General features: G+C 38.5%; 1 protein-coding gene across 2 annotated transcripts; it reads right to left on the bottom strand.

Moving 5' to 3' along the window:
• Positions 1-10,239: 10,239 nt before the first annotated feature.
• DUT (deoxyuridine triphosphatase) lies at positions 10,240-21,533 on the bottom strand. Of its 2 annotated transcripts, none has more exons than XM_032195164.1 (7): positions 21,296-21,533; positions 21,000-21,150; positions 18,054-18,145; positions 16,938-16,982; positions 11,985-12,059; positions 11,047-11,117; positions 10,240-10,594 (listed from the first exon to the last, which is right to left on the bottom strand). In XM_032195164.1, exons 1-7 carry the CDS (start codon positions 21,327-21,329, stop codon positions 10,538-10,540), a joined length of 525 nt encoding a protein of 174 aa, XP_032051055.1. In that variant the 5' UTR covers positions 21,330-21,533; the 3' UTR covers positions 10,240-10,537. The 2 variants fall into 2 exon arrangements, with proteins under 2 accessions (XP_032051055.1, XP_032051056.1); XM_032195165.1 differs by having other exon boundaries at positions 21,441-21,531.
• Between the last annotated feature and the right edge of the window lie 624 nt (positions 21,534-22,157).

Genomic DNA, 22,157 nt, shown 5'->3' with positions numbered 1-22,157 from the left:
CAATTTGTGGCCAACCCAGTAACTCGATAGCAGCAAATTATGTAGTTATGTGGGAATTCTGGTTTTTGGAACAGGCTGAGGTTCCCAAGCTCAGGCCCAGCACTGCTAGGGTGTGTCATCTGTATGAGGCACTTAGTGGGAAGAAAAAGCTGCGATGCCACACTCTCTAGTGCTTTCTGGAGGACAAAATATAGTAGCAATATTACATTAAGGTAAGAATGGGAACAGACAGACCTATTTCTCCACCGATAACTTTTCTCTACAGTGAGGGACAAGTTGGCTAAACAGGTTTTCAGCTGATATGTTCAGTTACCTGTTTTACTTATGACTATTTTAGGCTTCAAGATGATGAATCTGAGAGTGGATTTGGGCCAATTAAATGTCCTGTCTGTACCTTCAATTCCATGCTTAAAAGTTTTAGGGGACCCACAGTATAGGTCGCTGGAAAAGACTGCTGTGAGATGATGAGTGAAAGAAACTAATCCTGATTTGTGGTAGAAGCAAGTCTTACTCCTCGTGTCCACTTACACTTGTGCTGTATTTAGTCTACAGCTAGATTAAGAGTAACTACCAGAATTTTAGCCCAACATCCCCACCTCAATCCAGACTGAAGGAAGAAGGATAACAGGTGAGGGCTTAAGACTCAAAATATTTCTCTTTATTCATTCATTTTAAAAATAGTTCTGTGGTTAAATCCCAGCCTAAATGCCACTGATTTCAGCAAAGTCGGGATTTCTCCTACTGAAAATAATCAAGGCTACCATCAATACTATCGTAATGTCTAGTCCTTCTTCGTGCTTTCTAATGCACTCCAGACTTCAAATTTATTCTGCCATTAGCAGGAACTTAAGAGAACTGGATTATGATAGAGCCAACTAATAATTTACTGAAGTTATAAAACATTCAAAAAAATACTGATATAGCTTTTAAAAATAGCATTTTTTTTATTTTATTATTATTATTTTTTGTTACCAAGTGGCAGATTCCACTCTCCCTCAACTATCTGCACAGCTTGCTTTGCTAAGTACTGGGGATGCCTTTGTGGACCACCCCCTGCTTTCAGCTCTGGAGAAGGCTTCTCAACACAGCTGTTCTGCAGCAGATGGGAAGGTGTAAAATCTAAGATACCTTCTTAAATCACACAGTGGAGTGTGTTTGTGTGTGGTGGGGTTGAGTGGGGAATTCCAAGAGATATAACTCCTGAATTCTAGAAGAGATATCAGTACGTTGTGGGGCTTTTTATTATTTTATACAATAGCAAAAGAGATGGCTTTCATTTTATGCTTAATGATGTAACTAAATATATACAGTATTTCAGACATTTCTTACAAAAGAGCAGTATGGCTGTTTCCAAGGCTGTCATAGCAAATGTTTTTTTGGAGCCAAGATTGTTATCCAAGAACCCACCCAAAAATTTACTGTATGAGGTATGAAGCAATAATGGAACCCACTGATTCATCATTTGATGAAACCAGGAGTGCCCAGTATTGCCCAACAGAAGGTTACACAGGGTCCTAATGAAGCTTTTCTCTTGCATAAAAGGGAACAGATGTAGCCAACCTCATGAGAAACAGGGCTGTGACCTGCTGTGAGCTCCCATTGGGCAAGATTTCTTTCAGATCTGAGAAACTGTTCTAGCTGAGTCAGAATATTACTCTGGTACCACCATGCTTCTGCAGGCTACATTTCCAGATTCAGATCTGGGTTGCGGTAGGCTATGTTCTACCATTTTTCACTCAGTTTCTGTATTGGCAGACTATCTTTAGACCTTGCCAGGCTATTGGATAGCTGACTGCTGGCTGAGGAGCTCTGCTCTATGTGCAGAAACACTGCACAAAGTTGTCTTGCTCTAGAGGCTAGAGGTGTATTTCACACTGAGAATCAAGCCTTGTCACCTTCCCAAGTTCTCAGCGACAAGAGAGATCACGAATCTTCCTGCTATACTTTGAGATATAACTGTAATAGTGTTGGGCCCAGAAGTAACTCCCATGGCAACAGGGTAGACTATAAAGTCTTGTCTTTCAACTAAGGAATAAACGTGATAAAATGGCTCTTGTAAGCTTGTACCAGTTTTTACATAAGGATGTGCTATAGTGAAAAGGAGGTAAGGCCTCTTATATTAACTTAGGTGGGCAGAGAACAGGAAAGAAATACCAACACTGCTGCTGGATTGAGGAGTTGTAGATGGATACCTGCATCTCCTAATGAACTGAGTACTTCAGTCTAGACTAGAAATGCTTATAAATTCAAACAAAATCTTGGTTAAATAGTACAATAAGTGATTGCATGCTGCATTTCTTCTGCACTGAAGTAAGCAGAACACTGACATTACAATTACTATACACTGATACAAGTGTTTCAGGGCATCCTGGTATTAAGGCCCAGGATAAACCCAACTACCACGACAAGGCATGTTTCCATTGGCATTCTTGTTGCCTGTCACTTCATACTAGAGTTAGTTGCTCAGTGATGTTAGCTATTCCAAGTTCAAAACCAGATCTTGATTGAAGCTTCCAGGAAAGCACTGTGGATGTCAACAGGGCCTTCAGCATCAAAAGCACAGAATAAAATTATAGATGAAAAAGACCCGTTAGGTCATCTATGCAGCCCATCTGCCAAAGCAGGATTGTTTTCTGCAATGTGCTTTTTCCCTTCTTTGTCTGTATCAAGCCAAAGGGGTTTCCACAGCTTCCCTTGGGAGACTATGGCATAGCAGATTAGCTCTTGCCCTTAGGAGTAACTTTGAGTTTGTGAAATAACAGAGGCATTCTAAGTTTCATTTTGATGGAGGAAAGGAACTCTGAGAGAAGGTCCCTGAGTCTTAATGACTATAGCGTATCTCAAATGTAATCCTATATTAATCACTACTTGTGTACAGATCATATGAGGCTAACAGTGTCCCACCCTACAGCTGTCTCTTTCGGTAATTATTCCTTAGACAGATTTTTGTCATCTTTCAGTAGTAACTAGTGCACAAACCCTAACAATTGCATTTCTCTTGGCAAAAGTTCACAATTTGCCCTAACTAGTGTTTGAAGTGTTCTGTCTGCCTCTTGCTCCTTTCAATTGTGCCAAAGTTCTTTGGCAATTAGTGATGTGATGTTCCAGAAACCCATGAAGTTATTCCAGCATATTTTCTTTAGGTGAATTAAAACCACTCAATAGATACTTACTAAAAACAACTACATTTATAGATAGAGGACTTTTGACAGCTATTGGTTTAAGACTCCTAAATGTTTTCATTCAAATTCCCTGGGTGCCTGCTGTTGATCAATCATAACTTTCTGACATCTTGATCTCTTCCTAGGAAATGCTTCTGCCCAAATATATGAACGTGCTTTTTGACCTTGGGTATTGGGCATTAAGAAAACATGAATCAATTCTTTTTCTAAGGGAATAAAATACTTCCATGACTATTAAAACAAGCAACGGTCTGACTTTTTTTGAAGATCTATGTACATATAGACTATTGAAGTTGACTATGGACATAGCTCTAAAGGAATGCCACTGCCCTTAACATTTTGATGAGGGCTGTATTTTGGCAGTTCGTAGCCACTGAAAATCCTATTCAGTATGCAGGACAGCTATCAGAGTATAGCTGCAAAGCTACAGAAGGCTCTGATTAGTATCCTTTTGTGATTGTTTGAGTTGAACTCTGCAAAATGAACAAGGATTCAGAAGAAGCGTTTGTCTGACTGGCACTTTGGGTATGAAGGAGGGGAAAAAATTTGAATACCCAAAATGTCTTTGTTAGCAGTTGGATATAATTTCTTTTTGTTTAGCGTTTGCAGATGGCTTTGTGTAATGCAGTAATATAATAAGAAAGCTTTGTCAGCAACAGACCAGGAACATGCGCAGGCTAGTGAGACTACATAATGTACTTCACTGTAGAGCAGCTCTAGAAGAGGCAGTAACGAAAGGTTGTAACGAAAAGGTTTTCCTTGGGCTGTTGGCACATTCTTTAGAGTACTAAACCAGGAGTTTGCTCTTAGACCTAATTTTATTTCTAATGCCTAATTTGTGTGCACTCTTCCTTTGCATTGGTTAAATAGAACTTCCTCTACTGTTCATTAGAAGTGAGTCTCACATGAATCTTTCAATGAACTATTCAAACACCCCTTATACTGCTTGCTAGCTAATAGTACACCTGGAAACTCAAAGTTTGCCAAACCAGAACATAGAAACCAATGAGCAAAGAGATAAGGGGGAAAGCTGCTATCCAGGGAGACCCAAGGAATCATGTCATGCTGAGCAATCTTACCACAGCCAGACAGCTCTGGTTTCAGCATTGCATCAGGTTTTGCTGACCTGTAGCTCTAGTGGCACTTGGTATTCCCTTACAGTTCAAATATAAGGGAAGCTGGTGGAATACCTTATTTGTCAGGCAGATATTGCTAGCAAACAGCTTTATCAGTGTGCATTGTTTTGTACTAGCCCAACGCTGTGATAAAGGTAACAGACAACTATGGGTATTGCTTCGTATGAATTTGAGCGCCAGCTTAGGCGGACCCTATTCTTCTCCTCATCCAGCTGTTTTAGTATTTTGGCAGCTACTCAAAATTTCTTGGAGTAATTGTAAATAAGTAATAATTTTTAATTAGCTTGTATGCAATCCTGGTACCACTGATCATTTGCATGCTTTCTTAATACATACACAGCTATGGCTTCAGTATGTGTTCTGAACTTCTGAAGGGTAAACTTTAAGAGTTGGAGTCCAATTCATTATTATTATTAAAGTCCATTAATTTAATTTATAGTAATTATTAAATAATATTTAATCAAACAATTTAATGTGAAGTCCAATTCATTATTATTATTAATGTGGGCTGGTAACTTTTAAAGTCAACTTTATTAGTGGGAAATGGTGATGAAAAAATGAATAGGTCCTGTTGGTAAGCAGGTGCCCAGAATCCTCTTGTAGGAACCAAGCAAGAACATGAGATGTGTTTTTCTGCTTGGTCTGGGCTGTTCCATAAAAGGCCTTCCAAATAAAACCAGATGGCTAACTCTCCCACGCATCAGACTTCCAGCCTGCTCAAAATACAGTGGTGAAAGGTTGCCTAGATTTGCCTGTTGCATAAGTCAGTCTTACTCAGCTGGCATTTGGGAAAGCTATGAACAGGAGGCTGAAAGCTCTGTGCAGGTGGCCTGGGGGCAGGACACAATCTATGTTATGGTTCCAGAAATAATAGAAATGTGAAGACCTCTGCAGCTTCTCTTAGCAAGAAACTGAGAAAAAGATGCAGAGGGCTGCACTTGGGTGAGGACTAACACCCTGACAAAAGTCCCAGTACCTTGTTGCCTCCCCTGAGCAGTGTTTTGGTTTTTCATTTGGCAGCACTCTTCCAGGCAGTGGGTTTTATCCACTTTTATAAGTGACATTAATATGGTTAATATTAAACAAAGAGTCTCACCAAGCTGACAAATGGGAGCCTTTACTCCATTCTTACACAGCTGTTTCTTCCTCTTCACATCACGAGTGCAATGAATTCTTTGTTGCTGGATCCATGATTTCCCGGCTTTGTCACAACTCCTTTTTCAGTTTTCCCACATTGTTAATGTTTTAAGGCAAGTTGAGAAGAAAGGTAAGAATATGATTATTTCTTATTTTTTCCCCCAAACATAATACCTTCTTTTCTTTGACCACTGCCAGCCTATATTGCTATGATACACTGTTATAGGATAGGATGGACAAAAAAAAAGCCATATTGCAGATTGTGAATGGCCTGAATTAGCTGTAATAGCCCTGAAAGTTTGGACTCACTGCCAGCAATAACTTCTATGTGGAAGTATAGGAAAGTGATGCTTACATTTTGTGTTTGCTGCTGTGAAAACCTGACATGTGGGCTTCCCTGATGCTGTCCTGTATCCTAAGGGAATGTACCTGTAATTTATCAGCAACTGAAGTGCAAGCTGGCACAAGCAGGAACATTATGGTTATGACTGAGGGGTTTTAGCAAGGCAGCACTAGATACATGCTGCCTTGCTCTCTAGACATGGTACGCACAATCAGGCTTAGTTGCAAATGAAAGGGAGAAGTTTTCTTCCAACTAGGACACATAGTTATTTTGTCTTGTCGACTTGAGACAACCTCTTGGACTAGCTAGGAATCCATAAACCACAAAATACTCACGCTAAAAAAATCTGGCTAAAGACAATACTTTCATGACTATTTGTTTTTTCTTTTTCCTTTTACAAAACAAATTCCTTTGCAGTAATCAGTAGTGATCAAAAGAACTTTCTTCAGTTCAAGGACACCAGCTTTAAATGTTAAGGCTACAAGCAATATTAATTGATACAAAACTCTAGTATCTGTTACAAAATTTACTATACAAATATCTTCTAAAAAGTCATCATTTTTTTGATGTCACAGAACAGTAATATTAAAGTCTATGGTGAAACAAGCAAATGTGCATACACAGCTCACATTTGTTTAACTAAGCATAGTTTTGTATATTAAAAACAGTAGTTGCTTTCTGGATGAGGGCTCTTGAATTATAAAATTAATTTGTCAGGTTTTCAGACTTGGCAGGGCAAAAGGTTTTCTTGCTGTGTTCTAATAGAGAAGGGGAAAAACACCACTTCAGTAGTAAAGGGCCAAATAGCCACACAGTTAATGGAGGGAAAAATTAGGAAAATAATTACGTTAATTCACTTCAGACCTGATCCTGCAACCTTTAAACATGGAATGACATTCTTTGCCCAGCAGCAGATCCAAATTTACACTTTTACACTTTACAGAATAACATCCTTACTGAGGTAGAGATTGCCAAATAGCTGTTAGTGAGGGAAGTGCCCTGTGTGCCAATTCTAGAAATCAGTAAGTCAGTACAGTCTGCCCTATATTTCCAGACTTTTGGTACCTTACATAACTAGGTACAAAATACTCATTTTTATTGCAGATTCTTTTCTTTGGAAGTGCAGTCATGTGCAATCAGGTGGAATAAGTGTGCTGATAATTTTCCTTCAGAAACTGTAATGATTAGCGATGTGGACACTTTTTCTCTTCAGGCAGAAACCATGAGGCACTGAAGCAAGCATTCACTTTTCTTGCACTTGAGGTCACAAATTTATGCAAGTCAAAAATGTTGGACCTGCCAAAAACATCATGCTACACTCCACCAAATAAAAGGACACTGTTATTCTTACAAGGAAAGGTTTGACAGGACAGGAAATAGGCAGGGTCATAGAAGTTTACTTAATACTGAAACTTATTTAACCATCTTTAAGCCAAAATACAATGATAGTTATAAAAATATATATGGGGGGGGAATACAAGAGTAGTGGACTGAGCTATTGTAAGAGTAGCAACCTAGTTTGTCTAGGGAATTTTAATAAAATTTCCCTTAATTCACATTACTGTATGTCACTTGCCTTTACTGGGTTAACATGCATTAACTAAGTTTTAATTTGTCCTGAAGTTGCGGCAATAAGCATCTGATTTGGAGAATCCCAATACAGTTTATCAAGCTATACACTACTTCTATTACAATGCAATCCTTAAGTAAACTGCATTCTACTTAAAGGAATGGAGGAAGGGGGAATAAGAGCAGAATGAACATTAAAGATAGGAAAAATGTTGCTGTTCATTACAATTTTCCATTTTTGTTGAAACACAGCAGGAGAGCAAAGCCACAGGCTTCTCTACTGCTCTTGCATGCCAGGAGGGATTATGCAAACACTGCAACCACCCAAATCTTATTTAAATTACAGTCATTGTTCCCCCTTTAATGGTTATACTTTTGCCTGCTTTCACTCAAATATTGCTGCATCTTGCTTTCCGCCAACTTAGTCCCGATGGGAGTCATCACCTCTTAATTACAGATGAATAGATCTCTGAAAAATACCTCTAGAAAAAAAAAAAAAAAAGTAGAAAAGAAAGCAAACTTTAAGTGCCATCTAGTGGCTGATTTATTGAAAAACATTAGATAGATCCAAAAACTTCTGAGTGTGACACAGAGAGTAATATAACTGTAGCTGAACTAAGGAAGCAGTGCTTGAATTCAGAGCCACCAAAGACCAGGTTAATACTTCGGGGAAACAAGAAAAGGACTAGAAATAAATGGTGTTATTACCATAATTTTTCTCTTAAGCTTTTAGCCTTAAGTGGAGAGCTCAAATGGTAGGAATCATTTAGTGATCATCTGTTTCCTTAAAGACTCTCATCAGCTTATTGGAATGTGTAACCTTCCAAGTTGTCGTATGTACTTCAGTTCAAACTGGAAAACTGAACCCTCTCACATCTCAATGGTGCCTAAACGATGGTGGTGAAGCTGGACCCAAGAATCTGAATTCAAAGGTTAGCCTTCTCCACCAAATTCATCTGGAATTGAAGGTCAGATCTATCTCTATTTTTAACAAGTCAAATTCATTTCTAACAGAAAGAAGGCAGACTGTTAGCAGCAATATCCTTTTCCTTTCCCTGCAGGAAAAAGCCACTTTCTGCAGTAGACAAGAACTCCCCCTCCCCCAAATTATTTAATTATTTCCCATTGTAAAAGGTCCACATTCCTTTTACACAATGAGATTCTGCAGTATCATTCCTCAAGCTTTGCCACTTCTACAAATAACCGGTAGTTAACAGTGTAAACTTTAAACAGGTTCAGACAAAGCTTTTTATTTGTGAGACAATGGAGAGCAGTCCAATAGCATTTTAATTTCATTTTATTTATTTTTCTTTTTTTTTCAAATAGCATTTTACTTCCAAGTTGCTTCAGAGCTTTCCATCTCTTTGGTCTCATACAGTGAGCCTTGGGAACCACTCCTCAGTGACAGATTTTGGAGAAGAATCTGTCTATATATCTTTGATGTAAGACTTGCACATTAGTTTCTGGCTTCTCGTGAGGTGATTTAATCATGCATGTCATTCAGTCAAAGACAAACCTAGCCAGCTTTTCACTGAATTACAGAACTAATTTATAACTAGTTGTTAGTAGTGAGCCAGATCAACAAGGTTAGTAGTCCTCTCTTCCTTTTGCTAGTATAGAAATTAATAAAAATAAAAAATAAAATGTTTAAGAAAACAGGATCAAATGTGCTAATTAAAGCTTAGAATTATGAAGTTTAAACTTTGCTGAAAAATTACTAGTCTATCTTCTCCCTACTTATAGGAAAGGGTAAGTCGTATGAGTAAAAGCCAGGGGAATTTTAAAGAAAACTAAAATAAATAATAATAAAAAAACTAAACTGCTCTAACAGGTACTCACAAGGAAACATTAAAATAATCTGGAGGGCATTGCTTCCCATGTTTATTGTAAATGAAAGTCTGAAGGACTCTTAAAAATAAGTATCAATTTCAGAACATTCAATATGCTGGTATGTAACTTGGTACTTTGTAGGAAGTATTTATCTTCTACAGCTTCGCTACTCATATTGAAGCAAGACCCCAACTCTATTAAAGGAATTATCAGAATGTTATCTAGTGCAGTGGTTTGATGCATACAGGGAGGAGTTTGGTGTAGAGATGAGCTTGAAAGCATTTCCAGTGCTTCAGTTACTTCCCTCTTCTCCCCTCTCCCCCCCTCCCCCCCCCAAGAAACCCTACTGACAAAAACCTTGCAGTCATCTGAAACTTGTTACATGCTTCACGCTTCTCTAGATAGCGACTGAGGAGACTGATGAAAGGGAACTCAACTATATACTACTTTTCAAAATAAGTGAGCCTTTTTTGGTAAAGATACCTACTGCAACAAGTATGCCCACTGGAAAAAAAAAAAAAAAAAGGCAGTTTATGGAATGCTGCAGTAATTCCGAATCATTCTTTCATACAGTACCTTATTCATGTTGTACCTTATTCAGTACCTTATTCATGTATTCATATCAACAAGCAGCATATTTCATAGCATTTATTTATTATAGAGAAATAATTTCCAGATGAGTTGTGTTACTTAGATCAAACATTATATTGCCTGCTCTATTAATAGAAAGCTGAAAAAATGACTGTTTGAGGACTAGCTAAGGATCAAAGCCAGAACATTAGCTTTGAGCAGAAACATGCATTTTTGACAGGTAGAAGATGCAATAGTAAATATCTTCACCTTATTCTGATTTAGGTCAGAGCAGGAAGTCATACCGGTAGCTATATTCTATATCATCACTGATTCTTTATGAAATGAGCTCTCAGCATGAAATACTGAGATACATGAAAACTGGATTTCGGAAGATTAATATAAACTGACAAGGTAACAATCAGCAATTTCTGTTTAGGTAAGTTAACTAAAGATGCGTAAAATAAAATCACATTGTTAAATTATTTTTAGATTTATTGCAGTATAATCAGCACAAACAAGTACTTATTACTGAGGACCAAAAAGCTACAAAAAATAAATCATCAACCAATCAATCAAGTCATTCATGCACATTTCCCCCATAATGCAGCTGAATTAACTGCCTATAAACCTAGAAAGGAGAACAAGTACAGAAATGTTGTATAAAACTTGAGGTTATTTTTATGTACATCTAAATCCCACTCCTAACTCAAATGAATATTTAGGAGTAACAAAAAAGCAACAACACAGAAAGCATATTACAATAACTTTCAGTTCTTTCCTGTAGAACCAAAGCCACCTTCGCCACGTTCTGTATCATCTAGAGCCTGAAAGACATCAATGATGATAAGCTGGTTTAGTGTTTTAACTTGCCTTTAATTTTTACACAGCAGATATCATCCACCATAGAGGAGGATATATTTACTCAGCTTCTTGCTAGCTATAACTCAAACTAAAATAAAACATTTTAAGAGAGAGAGAGTTTTGAATACTTTCTGTGCAAGTTTAAACAAATACCAAATGAAAATATTTCTCATGTGCCTTCTACCTCTGAAGACTTAAAATAAAAAACAAAAAGCAAACAAAAAAACATCCTCCAGGTAAGTGCATGCAAAGCATAAAGATTTTTATTCAAAAGAGCATGATAGTGTTGCTGCCTAACACTGAAAATAGTTTTAATACCAAGTATTTACATAAACCATAAATTTCAGCTTATATACAACTATCTTAAGCTACTGATTCTTGAAGATAGCAGAAATATTTCCTTCTGTCAACTTACTTGAACTTCTTCTAGCTCAGGATAGAAAATGCGTTCACAGATGAGCTGGGCAATCCTATCCCCTTTCTTAACTGCAACAAAGTTAAATTATTATAATTTCCTTTTTTAAAAAAAGCAAACAAATAGTTTAGACAATCCCTTTCTAAGAGTATGAGAATGTATTTAAGTGTAAATACTTATCTGAAGCTTAGTTAAGCAAACATTAATAGTCCCAGAAATATACAGGATGTGATAAACTTGTGCTTGTGCCTCATAAATGAAGTTTCAACAGCAATACTAGCTCAAGAGATCTCCCCTCATTCCTGCTGCTACACCGTGGCATCTTAAGTGTTATTATGCATAAATACTGCAGATGCTGTGAGCAAGTTCCACGATGTAGCTCCCTTGTGAACTAGATACAGGAATTAATTTCCCTGGGGAAAAAAAAAACAACCCGAACTGATAAAAGGAAAACAAAAACTCTGATTAGTACCAATTTGATTCAGAGAACTTCTGTAAGAATCTTGTAGCCTTTTCTGCCACTTCACAGCACAAATCACTAGCAATATCTTAACTGGGTCCTGAGGCTTAAAACTGCATTTGCAAAAGGAGAGCACGATTAAGGGAAAATTCTATCTTTATTACTCATACTTCCCAGAATCACAGACTTTTTATCTCAAATCTTTTTTGCTAAAACAAGAAAGAAACCAAAATACAAAGTTGTATTTCAGTAAAGCTCATGAATCTACAGGTTAGCTAAGAAGTTCTTTTCTGCATGTCACCTAATTTAATAGTAGAAACTTTTCAGGTTTCCTTAACAGGACATTAAGTTTACGTGTTTTTGTTAATTGTAAAAATGTTCTCAGGTAACTTTCTCTCTCTGTAGACTTTTAAACAAAATTAGTTTCTCATTTCCCATCCGATGGCTGAAAACAGGCTTTGTCTAGCTCAACACATACCTTCAAAAGTCTCCTTGCCAAAGTTGAAGAGTATCACAGCAACATTTCCCCTGTAATCTTCATCAATGACACCAGCTGACAAAGAATTAAGAAAGATACTCTGTTAATAAATGTTGTCAGTATTTTAAATAATGCTTGTTTAGATTAGTTCGGTGAATGCCGTATCTCATAATGACATCCTTTATACTACTCATGCAATTAAACAATATATATGAAAACACTGACACAACTAAAACTGCTAGTTAATCTTACAAAAAGAATTGAAAAGCACCATCATGTATTAAGAAGTGTTTTGCCACTGTACTACTAATTTTAGTTGCAATACCCTATCTGAAATCAAGACAGCTGTACCAATTTTAGCCTCCATTTATTCTGCTAACTACAGCTCCTACAGTGTCAAGCACAAATTTGTTTTCTTAACTCTAATACTTTATTTAGGAACTTATGGATTTACATGGATTCCAGTCCCTTATCTCAGGCAAGCTAAAAGAACTGAAGCTTTAAGGAACTAAGGCCTTTCTCATGGATTAAAAGCACAAAGCAAAGCACAAAGGCTGGGAAGAACTGAGTTCTTGTTCTTCTGCTGTGAAAGGCTGAGGGTAAGGTGCATACCAGGGCGGATTCCTTCGTTTCAGAAGCAATGGGAGCATCCAGGGGAGGAAAATCCAGCTACATTCAAGTGTAAATACTGTATAAAAAGCTTGCTATTATATATAAACTATTAACTCTATATTCTGCAATCTTTAGAAAGGTAGTTCAGCAGATTATTTATTAATATATAAGAATTATCATTCAGGTTCTCTTTTCCCCTCTCAGATACAGGAAATATGTTTCTAATATAAAAAATTGAAATTAGATTTCCCTGTGGACCAAAGTATGTATTTTGCATAATACTTGCAGAAATAGTAAAATGAATGTCCTTCCCAGGCATTCAAGGAATCATACATACAAAATGCTACCCATAGATCATAGATTTCAAAATAAATTGTACTATGACTATACTTTACTTTGAATTATTATTGCTGAAGCTCAACATATACACAACACATAAGAATACAAACTGAACGTTTTTTCTGTTTCTTCAGCTGTGTGAAAACACTGCATTATATACTGTACGTAATGTTATTGTGTCATCTCTGCACTTGTTCTGGTATGAATGGTATCTACGGAGCTCTATTTCCCATGTAATATTTTGGGTTAATCCAACCACATTTCTGAAAAGCAGCCTAATTAAGCTGCTAATAAGACCAGGAGTATCCCTGAGTTCTGGAAAATCAGCAAAACATGCAGGGTTTTTTTGTTAGGTCACTGATATTTGTGTGCAATTGTTTAAAGGGATCCTACCTACAGAGTACTGTCAGAAGTAAGAGTCAACAAATCTTAGGGGTTGCTATGTATGAACGTTTTCCAGAATCAAAGTTTTTTAAAAAAATAAATAAATCCTGAATATAGCATTTGGTTTGGTTGATTCAAAGAGCTTGATGTACTGAAGCTACAGGTACAAGTCCTGCACTGTTTGTTTTAGGTTAGACCAACTTTCTGAAAGTCATCAGCTAAATTGAGCATCACAATGCATCACTTACATTGGTCATCACATCTAAGAGGTTTCTTGCACGTTTTCTACCACAGTTCAGTATTACAAATCAATATTTAAAACCTTTAAAAACTGAACCCTTATGCCTGTGTCAGTGCATAAACAGCTGAACTATAAAATACCGTGAAAACTGCTTCTAACTTCTAGAAATGTAGTCTACCTTCCCCCTTTTAAAACACAAAATAATCTATAATCCTCACATAATCCCTAAACTAGGGGTGACACAAAGTGTTAGTAAGAGTGCTACACATATAATTTATACATACTACATATATGCATGACAAAGGGAGATTCAACCAATTGTTAACACCAGTCCAAACTGTTTTAAGCATCACTCAAGTTCTGTGGTCAGTAGCCCATTATTTTGGTGCCTTTGTTGATGTGCATCAATCAGCTGAAGAGCTGAAAGTCAGAGTTTATGCTTGGCAGATAAAATTATGTACATATGCTCATAAATGCCCATTAAAAGATGATTAGCTCTTTGGATATATCCTTAATTTGACAAGCCATTCTCAAACATTTCTGTGCAGCTAAGAAAACATTTTTCTAGACTATATGCTGGGACAGATAATGTAATTAGAGACTGATAATGGAATTTGCTAGTTTAACATATCAAGGGCTAGTTTTATTTGTTATAATATAATCTGTTCTGATGTAACACAATACTCTAAAGTGATTATTAAAGTCTAATTCTATTTAAATAGATATGCTTTTGTGGGTACAGAATGTATCAATTGAAGTAATACCCTTAAATTTATACAGGCAAGAAAATACTGTCACATTTCTGCTGGAATTATCTAAAGAAAGTCTGAAGAACAATTGGTGCAACTTAAAGGCATTTTAATTTAACTTTTCTACCTCTTTATCTGACAGAAAACAAGTTTATTTCTACATAATGACAAAAATCACACTTGATGCATTGGTTAGTGCTTAACTGCTAATGATGCTTCTTGGTCTACTTGTCATTCTTACCATTTTCTGGAGGGGAAAAAAAAGAACAGTATCTAAAACTTAGCTTGTGTTGGAGTATCTGGAGCTTAACTGCATGTTAGTATTCTATCTTTTCTCAAACTTCAAACCATTTTTTTTTTTGAAAGGAGTGATACTGACTATAATGGATATACTAATCTACAATCCATCTAGTCAGATGTGTTCCCTGACTTTTAAACAATGGCATTAGCAGAATCTCAGCTTTATGTATAGGCACTAAAATTTATTTTACAAGTATTGGCTGAAAAGCTTGTCATGAACAGACACCAATTTCTTTTGACCACCTACTTGAGTACTACTAAAGAGACTGGCAATGAGTTTTGGGGTAATACTATGGAGCTATTATTTAAAAGCATACAGATAACACTGAGTTTTTTTATTTCTACACCTATCTTAACATTATTTCTTTTAGAAATCAGGCTGCCATAACTCCTTCCTGTATTCATCGTAGCTTTCAGACTGGCTATCCAAGGGCCATACCCTCCCCACAAATATGTAATTCTAGATCAAGTTGAATATGTTTGTAAGAGAATCCTGCCCTTCAATGAATATATATCATGTTCTAACACCAGTCACTACAAGTTTGCCATGTGTTTAACCACTGTTGGCAGTAAGCTAGTAAAATTCTTCTGAAAATTGTTCAAACTTAAACATTAGGTAGTTTCTCTTAAAAGTGGCTTTTCAGCAGTGGCCACTTTAATTTGAGAAAACTGAAATTTGTAAATATCACTTTAAAATTCAGGCTTCCTTCTTTGTTTTCTTTGTTTCAGCAAGCTTACCACTGGAGAAGATGACCCAGCCCAAAGAAATGAAATAGCGTGTAAAAACAAAGACAGGTGAGCTCTCTAGGAATTGAAAACTGTCTGATAATTCAATGCGGAAGACTGATGAATATTTCTGTGTCTGAACTGGTCAGCAACATAAGTTATGAACAGTCCTCCTTCTGCATCGGGTCAGAAACAAACTGTACGTACTAGGCATACTGGGGAAAAAAAAAAAAAGTTAACAATAAGTTTTCTGCCTTGGCATTCTGTTATTCCACAACACCAAGCTGCAATAATTATACACACTGCTGAGCACTAAGACTCTCTTCTAAATTACGTTTATTGGGTGGAAATCATCTAAATCATTTTTGGAAAAATTGTGCATTAGAATTGGCAGTCTGACATACTGTCTTACTCTGTCAGAACTTTGGCACATCGTTTTTTTGGAAAGCAGCCACACCTAGCAGATGTGAATTCTGAACGTGTTCTTACATGATCCCATTTTTTCCTCCTTGACTTGCAGGACTTCTTACAATGTATTTTTACTTAAATGGGTAATGGCTTTCACTGTCAGAAATGTACCTAGTCAGAACAAATTAAAATGATATAGCAATTGTTGTTGTTTTTGTTTTTTTCTCCATAAAAGGTCCTCTACTAACTGTTAGTAATCATTAACTTGTGTTTTTTAAACTCTTGTTTTTTGAAAAACTGAACAGGTCATCCTGTTAAGCACTTTTTATTTCCTTTGAGTACCTCCTAGTTTAACTTTCAGATCAAAAAGTGTTAGTGTATATATATATTTATAATGTGTGATTCTGAGACTTTCATAAAGGTTTCTGGTTTTATGTATATACACCTATAATAATTGTTTTTAGAGATCTGTGAATTTCTAATTAAGATTAAGGAAAAGTTCAAAGTATATTAAAAGACAACCTGTTTAAAACACATCTGTTGCAAAAGATGATAAAAAAGGAAAGACCTGTAGAAAGTGGGATTTGCTTCACTTGTTTCAAAAGATTTTCAGATTTTAAATCAATAAACATACAAAGTTAGTTTAAATTTTATTTGCTTTATATTTGTTGCATTTTGATCACTAAGAGTAAACTAAAGTTTTAGGTTCTTTGTAACCTAATGAAAAATTTTCTCTAAGTGAAGAACTGCCCACAGTAATGGTGTATTCCAGTGTTTTTTATCATTTTATTTGTTTACAATGACTGTGTCTTCTGTATAAAAGAAAATCTATATGCTTTAATTTAATTCACTTAGATCTTACACTATGCTGAAAAGAATCACACACAGGTATTTCATGAAAATGAAGAAAACATACTGTAAAAAATCATTTTAATGTCTAAACCCCAAAATAACAGCTATGCCATGCACTGCTTACATGAGTGCTCTGTGGTTATTATAGGAAAATCAGTAATAAACCATAAAGTTTTAAAGTAAGTGTGATTTACTGGTCACTGGGGTATTACCCAATTATCTCCTTTTGCCAGACAACTAATGAAGCCAGGATTACTTATTTACACATATTACAATGTTAAATTAAGGCACTTATAACAATCAAGATTTACGAAGTTATAGTAAAAATAACAAAAATCTTACCACCAACATCTATGAAGTGCTTTGCAGCTAAGCCAGAACGTGGTGCTAGAAAACAATAATTTTAAGTGTATTAATTTTGTTTTTAAACTCTTATAAAACATTTATAGGTTAGTGTGTTTGCTTGAAGTTGTGTCAGCAAGAACTGTTTCCATGGTCTTTCTAAAATAAATGTGATTTTACGGGAACTACTGTACGTGTTATTGTATATATTTAAAAAGCAGCTGCTACAAGCTACATTAAGATTGAAATCTTTAAATGATGCAAGTATATCCTTGTTTAGACCATCAACTGCAGAGCAGGTTTCTCCAAAGAATGCTGGAGCAGACAATGACTATCTAGTGTTGGTTTATTTTTAGTTGTTTCCACTATTCTGGAATAATCTCAGAAGATTATTAGGTCAATCCATTTTAGTTATGATGGAAAACAATATCTGACAAGGAATTTACTAAGAATATTATACACATTAAATGATGTGCAATTGTTTTTTTAATATATATCTTAGCGTACTTTAATGAGGTGCTAAAAATTACTCTCTCCAGAATTCTTTGTTTGGATTAAAATAAATGCACGTGCACTCTCTTTTTAGATGAAAGGAAACAGCAAACTCTGAGCACGTTCTTCCACTGAGGTAGCTGTTTTTCTGTTTGTTTTTACTATGTTTTTACTAATATGTAATTCAGAAAAAGAATGAACAAAACATAACATAATACCTTGTACACATTCTCTCAATTATTTTGTCACTAAAAGTAGTAAAATACTACCATACTCTCCTATCTCAGAGTTAATTTTTAAATAGTCAAGGGTGCATTTTCCATTTATCCATTATTTATTGGTCTTTGTCATTTGAATTCTGAAACTGCAGAGAAATAATTAACTATTGCATAGCCTATGACATTGTATACAGATTATGAACATTCTTACTAGCGAACTTCAAAAATGTCTACTATTGTTATATCTACTAAATGTTTTTCACAAATGTCTACTATTAGGCTCAAACACATAGATGTGAGATTTATTCTGCACACATAAAATATATGAAAACAAGAATATTAATGTAAAAATCATGTCAAACCTGTTCTGCAGTGACTGCAGTTTTTTCATGGCCTGCTTACTTACCTACTCGTCCATAGCAACCAGAAGGAAGAGCAATTTGAATGTCTGTTTTCACTACAGCCTTTTCCATAGGTGGTATCACACAGTCGTAGGCACTGCATTACAGAAATAAACACTAGTTTATATAGAATATGGAAAAAAGACACCTCTGTATTTTAAGGTACAAAATCACCCAGAATTCCTCCTGCTGGGATGTAGGAGAACATGACCTACCGTGAAATTTATACAAGAAAGTTACAGATCGACAATATTTGTATAAAATACAAGATGCTCCCATTTTCACAGTGCTAGCTTTCAGTAGCATCATTTGAACCGCATAATCGTGAGATTGTTTCTTAACTGTTTTTAACTAGTAAGAGAGAGAGGAAACATAGACATTAACTTGAAATTAACCAGGTCAACAAGGATGTGCAATTTTGTGTGCCAAAGCAGAAACTTTAAGGAGTTTCTCTTCTGATTAAGCCTCCTACATCAGGTGAGCTAACTATAACCTAAAAATCTACTAAAAGGTATCAGTTGAAACATAAACATGGCAAAGTTTTAAAAGGCAAGTGTTTAACAAACAATCCTTTAAGTCTACTACTACTAATGTCCATGACTGGGGGAGCATAGTTGGAGTTGGGAATCCTGGTTGAAGTGCTCCCGTGTCTTCCATGACTTCATTAATTTTTCTCAGATCACATAACAGTCTCCATTTTCCATTCCTTTTCTTGATTACAAACACCAGAAAATTCCAGTTCTAGTCGTGGGAACAATGTCTCGCTTTAAGTTGTCAAGCAACTCATCCTTTGGGCCTTATGTATCCTGTTCTTCCCGGATCAGAGGGAAACGTTTCTGCCTCCTTTTCAAGGCCAATAGGGCCTGGGTCAAAAGGCACGTCCACGTCAACAGGGGGCATAACAGCAAAGGCCTGTGATGGCTGTAGCAGCAGAGGGGCCCATGGCGTAGCAGTCGGATCAGTAAAGGAGCCCGCAGCTCCCTTACTATCGGCAAGCCACACGTTTGTGATTGTGGCTCCACATGGCTCTTTAAGGCCTCAGAGATTGCTCACCAGGTGCTGAGCAATCCCACTGCAACCTTGTCATTTTTAGTTGTAGAGTCCCACACCTTGACCTCAACGGAGAGAGGGAGTTAGGAGAATCTTATCAAGTAGCGATAGAGCACTGACAGCATTAAGTTAGGATGATACTTCGTGTCTTTGCTAACTATGGTGCATTGTGCAAATTAACTAAAGCAAGAAGCCTTGGGCGCCTTACCAAGGTCAGTCTCCTAATAAGAGCGTGAGCCTATCTTAAGAAAGTGGCAGAAACTGGTCCTGCGAATGCACAAGAGCCAAGGAGCAACTGAGTCTGCACAAAGACAAGAGGTCAACAAGCAGTGACGAGGAAGTCATCAATCTTCATCCCCATGACCCCTGATGACCACCACCAGAATACACTGCGCAAGCGCAGATGGGAAGAGTTGTGGAAATAACTCCTTGGAACTAATTTTAATATGAAGTGGGGACGGATTTTGAATATGTATAGGCATATTGTGAAACTTCATGCATATGTAACTCTTTATGGCATAAAACCAAGGCAAGTTGCTGCATCAGGTGTGCACAACTTTGGTGGGACTACCCTCCATGCTGCCCAGCGCTGAATAAATATACCTACTTTGAAAACGGACTCCACAATCAATAAGATTGTAGAGTCCATTTTCAACAAGTCACAATTTGGCCCCATATTTCAGGATCATAAACTGTCTGATTGTTAATAAAGAGAATAAGCTGTAAGGTTACCAGGACACTCTTTGTTTCTAAGGATGTATGATTCTCCATAATGCACAACTGCTTACCAGTGAGGGGCAGTTGTGTGTGCGGCTCCACTTCTCAGCTTTAGCTTCTTTCCAGCTCCAGTGCCTATTTCCAGTGGCTTTCTGTACAAGCTTCTTTGAGTGGTTTGCTGAGGTTGGCTGAACCTATCTTCATGAGGCAATCAATGTCCCTGTTCCCATCCTGGTCTCCATTCTGCTAGCCTGTCCCTATTCATTCCTTTTTCCTGCTTCTTGATTGATGACGTAACTCCATTATATCATGTTACCTTTTTTCATCTTGAGGACAGGCTCCCCTCTTATACCCTTTGCCCCACAGCAGTCCTTTTCAAACACCTTTTCATGACCCCCATGGCCACACTCCCACATCTCCCCCTTCTTTATTAATACCATCTTCTTGACATGAATTATTACTCCATATATCACAGGAAGAACTTATTTTTAAACATGTGGAAGCAACAAAAAGTTTTCTGTAAAGCTGTCTTTTTCCAGGTGTACAGTACACCACTAGACAAGACAAAAACAAACCTAGAAAAGTGGAATACAATATAAAGCATTGAGCGTGGTAGAGCACAGAGACGCATAAAGCCTCTGAGAGGAAGTCTGATGGTTAAGGGGAAAGAAAAAGACAGGATGGATATTTAAGTGAAATTGGAAGAAGGCAGAGTAGAGCGCAGATATAGCTAGTGATTGTATCTTATCACTGAGCAATGCAAACAACCACGTGTAGACATTCCTAGACATAACGCATGCCTCTGAACAACACTTACCAGTTTAACAAACCTAGCCCTGCGTAGCCGTGACCAGGGCTCCTGTTGAGCGCCATTATCAAACTGCCACAACGCCCTTGGCCACAGCACCCAGCGGCCAAGAGGAGAGTGGCAAAGCAACGAGCTCTGGCAGACCAAACCCACGAGTGCTGACTTTTTTTTTTTTTATTTTTTTATTTCACAGGAAAGCGCCCAGTGCTGGTGCCAGCAGGAGCTCGTGCTGCCGTGCCAACCCTGACAGCGCTACTGCCTGATGACCTGGAGGCTGCGGCACGGCTGGAGCTCTGGAAATGCGGGGAGGGGGCCGGGCACAAGGGAGCCGAGGCGCAGGGCGGCTGCTCGCCGCTCCCCAGGGGAGGACCCTCACCTGTACAAGTCGTAGCCCGCGGCTCGCGCGGAGCCCCTGGAGGGAGCGAAGGCGTTCTCGGAGAGCCTGGTGAAGCGGAGCCTGGCGGAGGGCTCCCCGGGCGCCGAGCTCGCGTGCCTCTTGCTTGGGGCCGGCTGGGAGCAGGGCATGGCTGCGCGGGGCGACACGAGCTGCTCGTGAGGCGGGGCAAAAAGCGCGCGAAAACGCCAGGCGGGAACCGCTCAGTCCCCCCCGCCCCCCCCCCCCCCCCCCCCCCCCCCGCAGCCCCCCTCCCTTCCCCTCCGTCCTCTCCTTACGGAGCCGCAGGAGCCGCACCAGACGGGCCGCCATGGCGGCGGCGCAACGCCTCAGGGCTCCCGGCGCTCGCCGCCGCTGGCCGGGGGTCTGCGGGCTGGGGGGCAGCGACACCCCCCGCTGGCTCCGGCACGGCACGGCCCGTACCTGCCATGCGGCACAGAGCAGCCCCGGGGCACGGCGGCGGCGGCGCCCCCGAGGGCCGGGCGGACCCCGCGGGGGTTGCAGGGTTGCCGGGGAAGGCGATGGCGGGTGCGCGGCAGGCGGGGCTCGGCTACGTCGCTGCCCCCTGCAGGAACCGTGGTACCAGTTCTCCGCCTCCTCCTCCTCCTCCTCAAGCCAAGCGAACTCCCCCCGTAGGCTGACATCGGAACCTGCCGCCTTGCGGCTGCACAACTCGTGCTTCCCCGCGCGGATGGATGTATTTTTCTCTCCGCACGTCGCTGCGGGCTGTAGGAGTTCTCTCTGCTCTTCCAAATTTTGTCCCAAACCCTCTCCTAATGACATTTTTTGAAAGATTAGCGTGTATGCAAGTGTCTCCTGGCTGTGTCACGTTCTGAAGTGCAGGCAGGTGGCAGTGAAACCATTGCTGCGTGTTGCACTCTGAAAAACAGTGTTTTGAAAAACATCCCAATTTGGGGTTTCGTTGTTTCTGTCCGGCACTTCTAGTCTTAATAATCACCATTTGAATGAGAATGCATATGTACTGAGATATATGGGGTAATAATTTGCGTCAAGAAGATGGTTGATATTAATAAAGAAGGGGGAGATGTGGGAGTGTGGCCATGGGGGTCGGCAAGCCCCATGGTTGGTGATAACATCAGACACTTACCGATGAGGCCATCAGGAATGTAAAAGAGTTTA

The sequence above is a fragment of the Aythya fuligula genome, chromosome 11 (assembly GCF_009819795.1).
Source record: "Aythya fuligula isolate bAytFul2 chromosome 11, bAytFul2.pri, whole genome shotgun sequence".
In the NCBI taxonomy this organism is placed as follows: Eukaryota; Metazoa; Chordata; class Aves; order Anseriformes; family Anatidae; genus Aythya; species Aythya fuligula.
The sequence above is the reverse complement of the archived record's forward strand: the minus strand, read 5'-3'. Positions and strand labels throughout refer to the sequence as shown.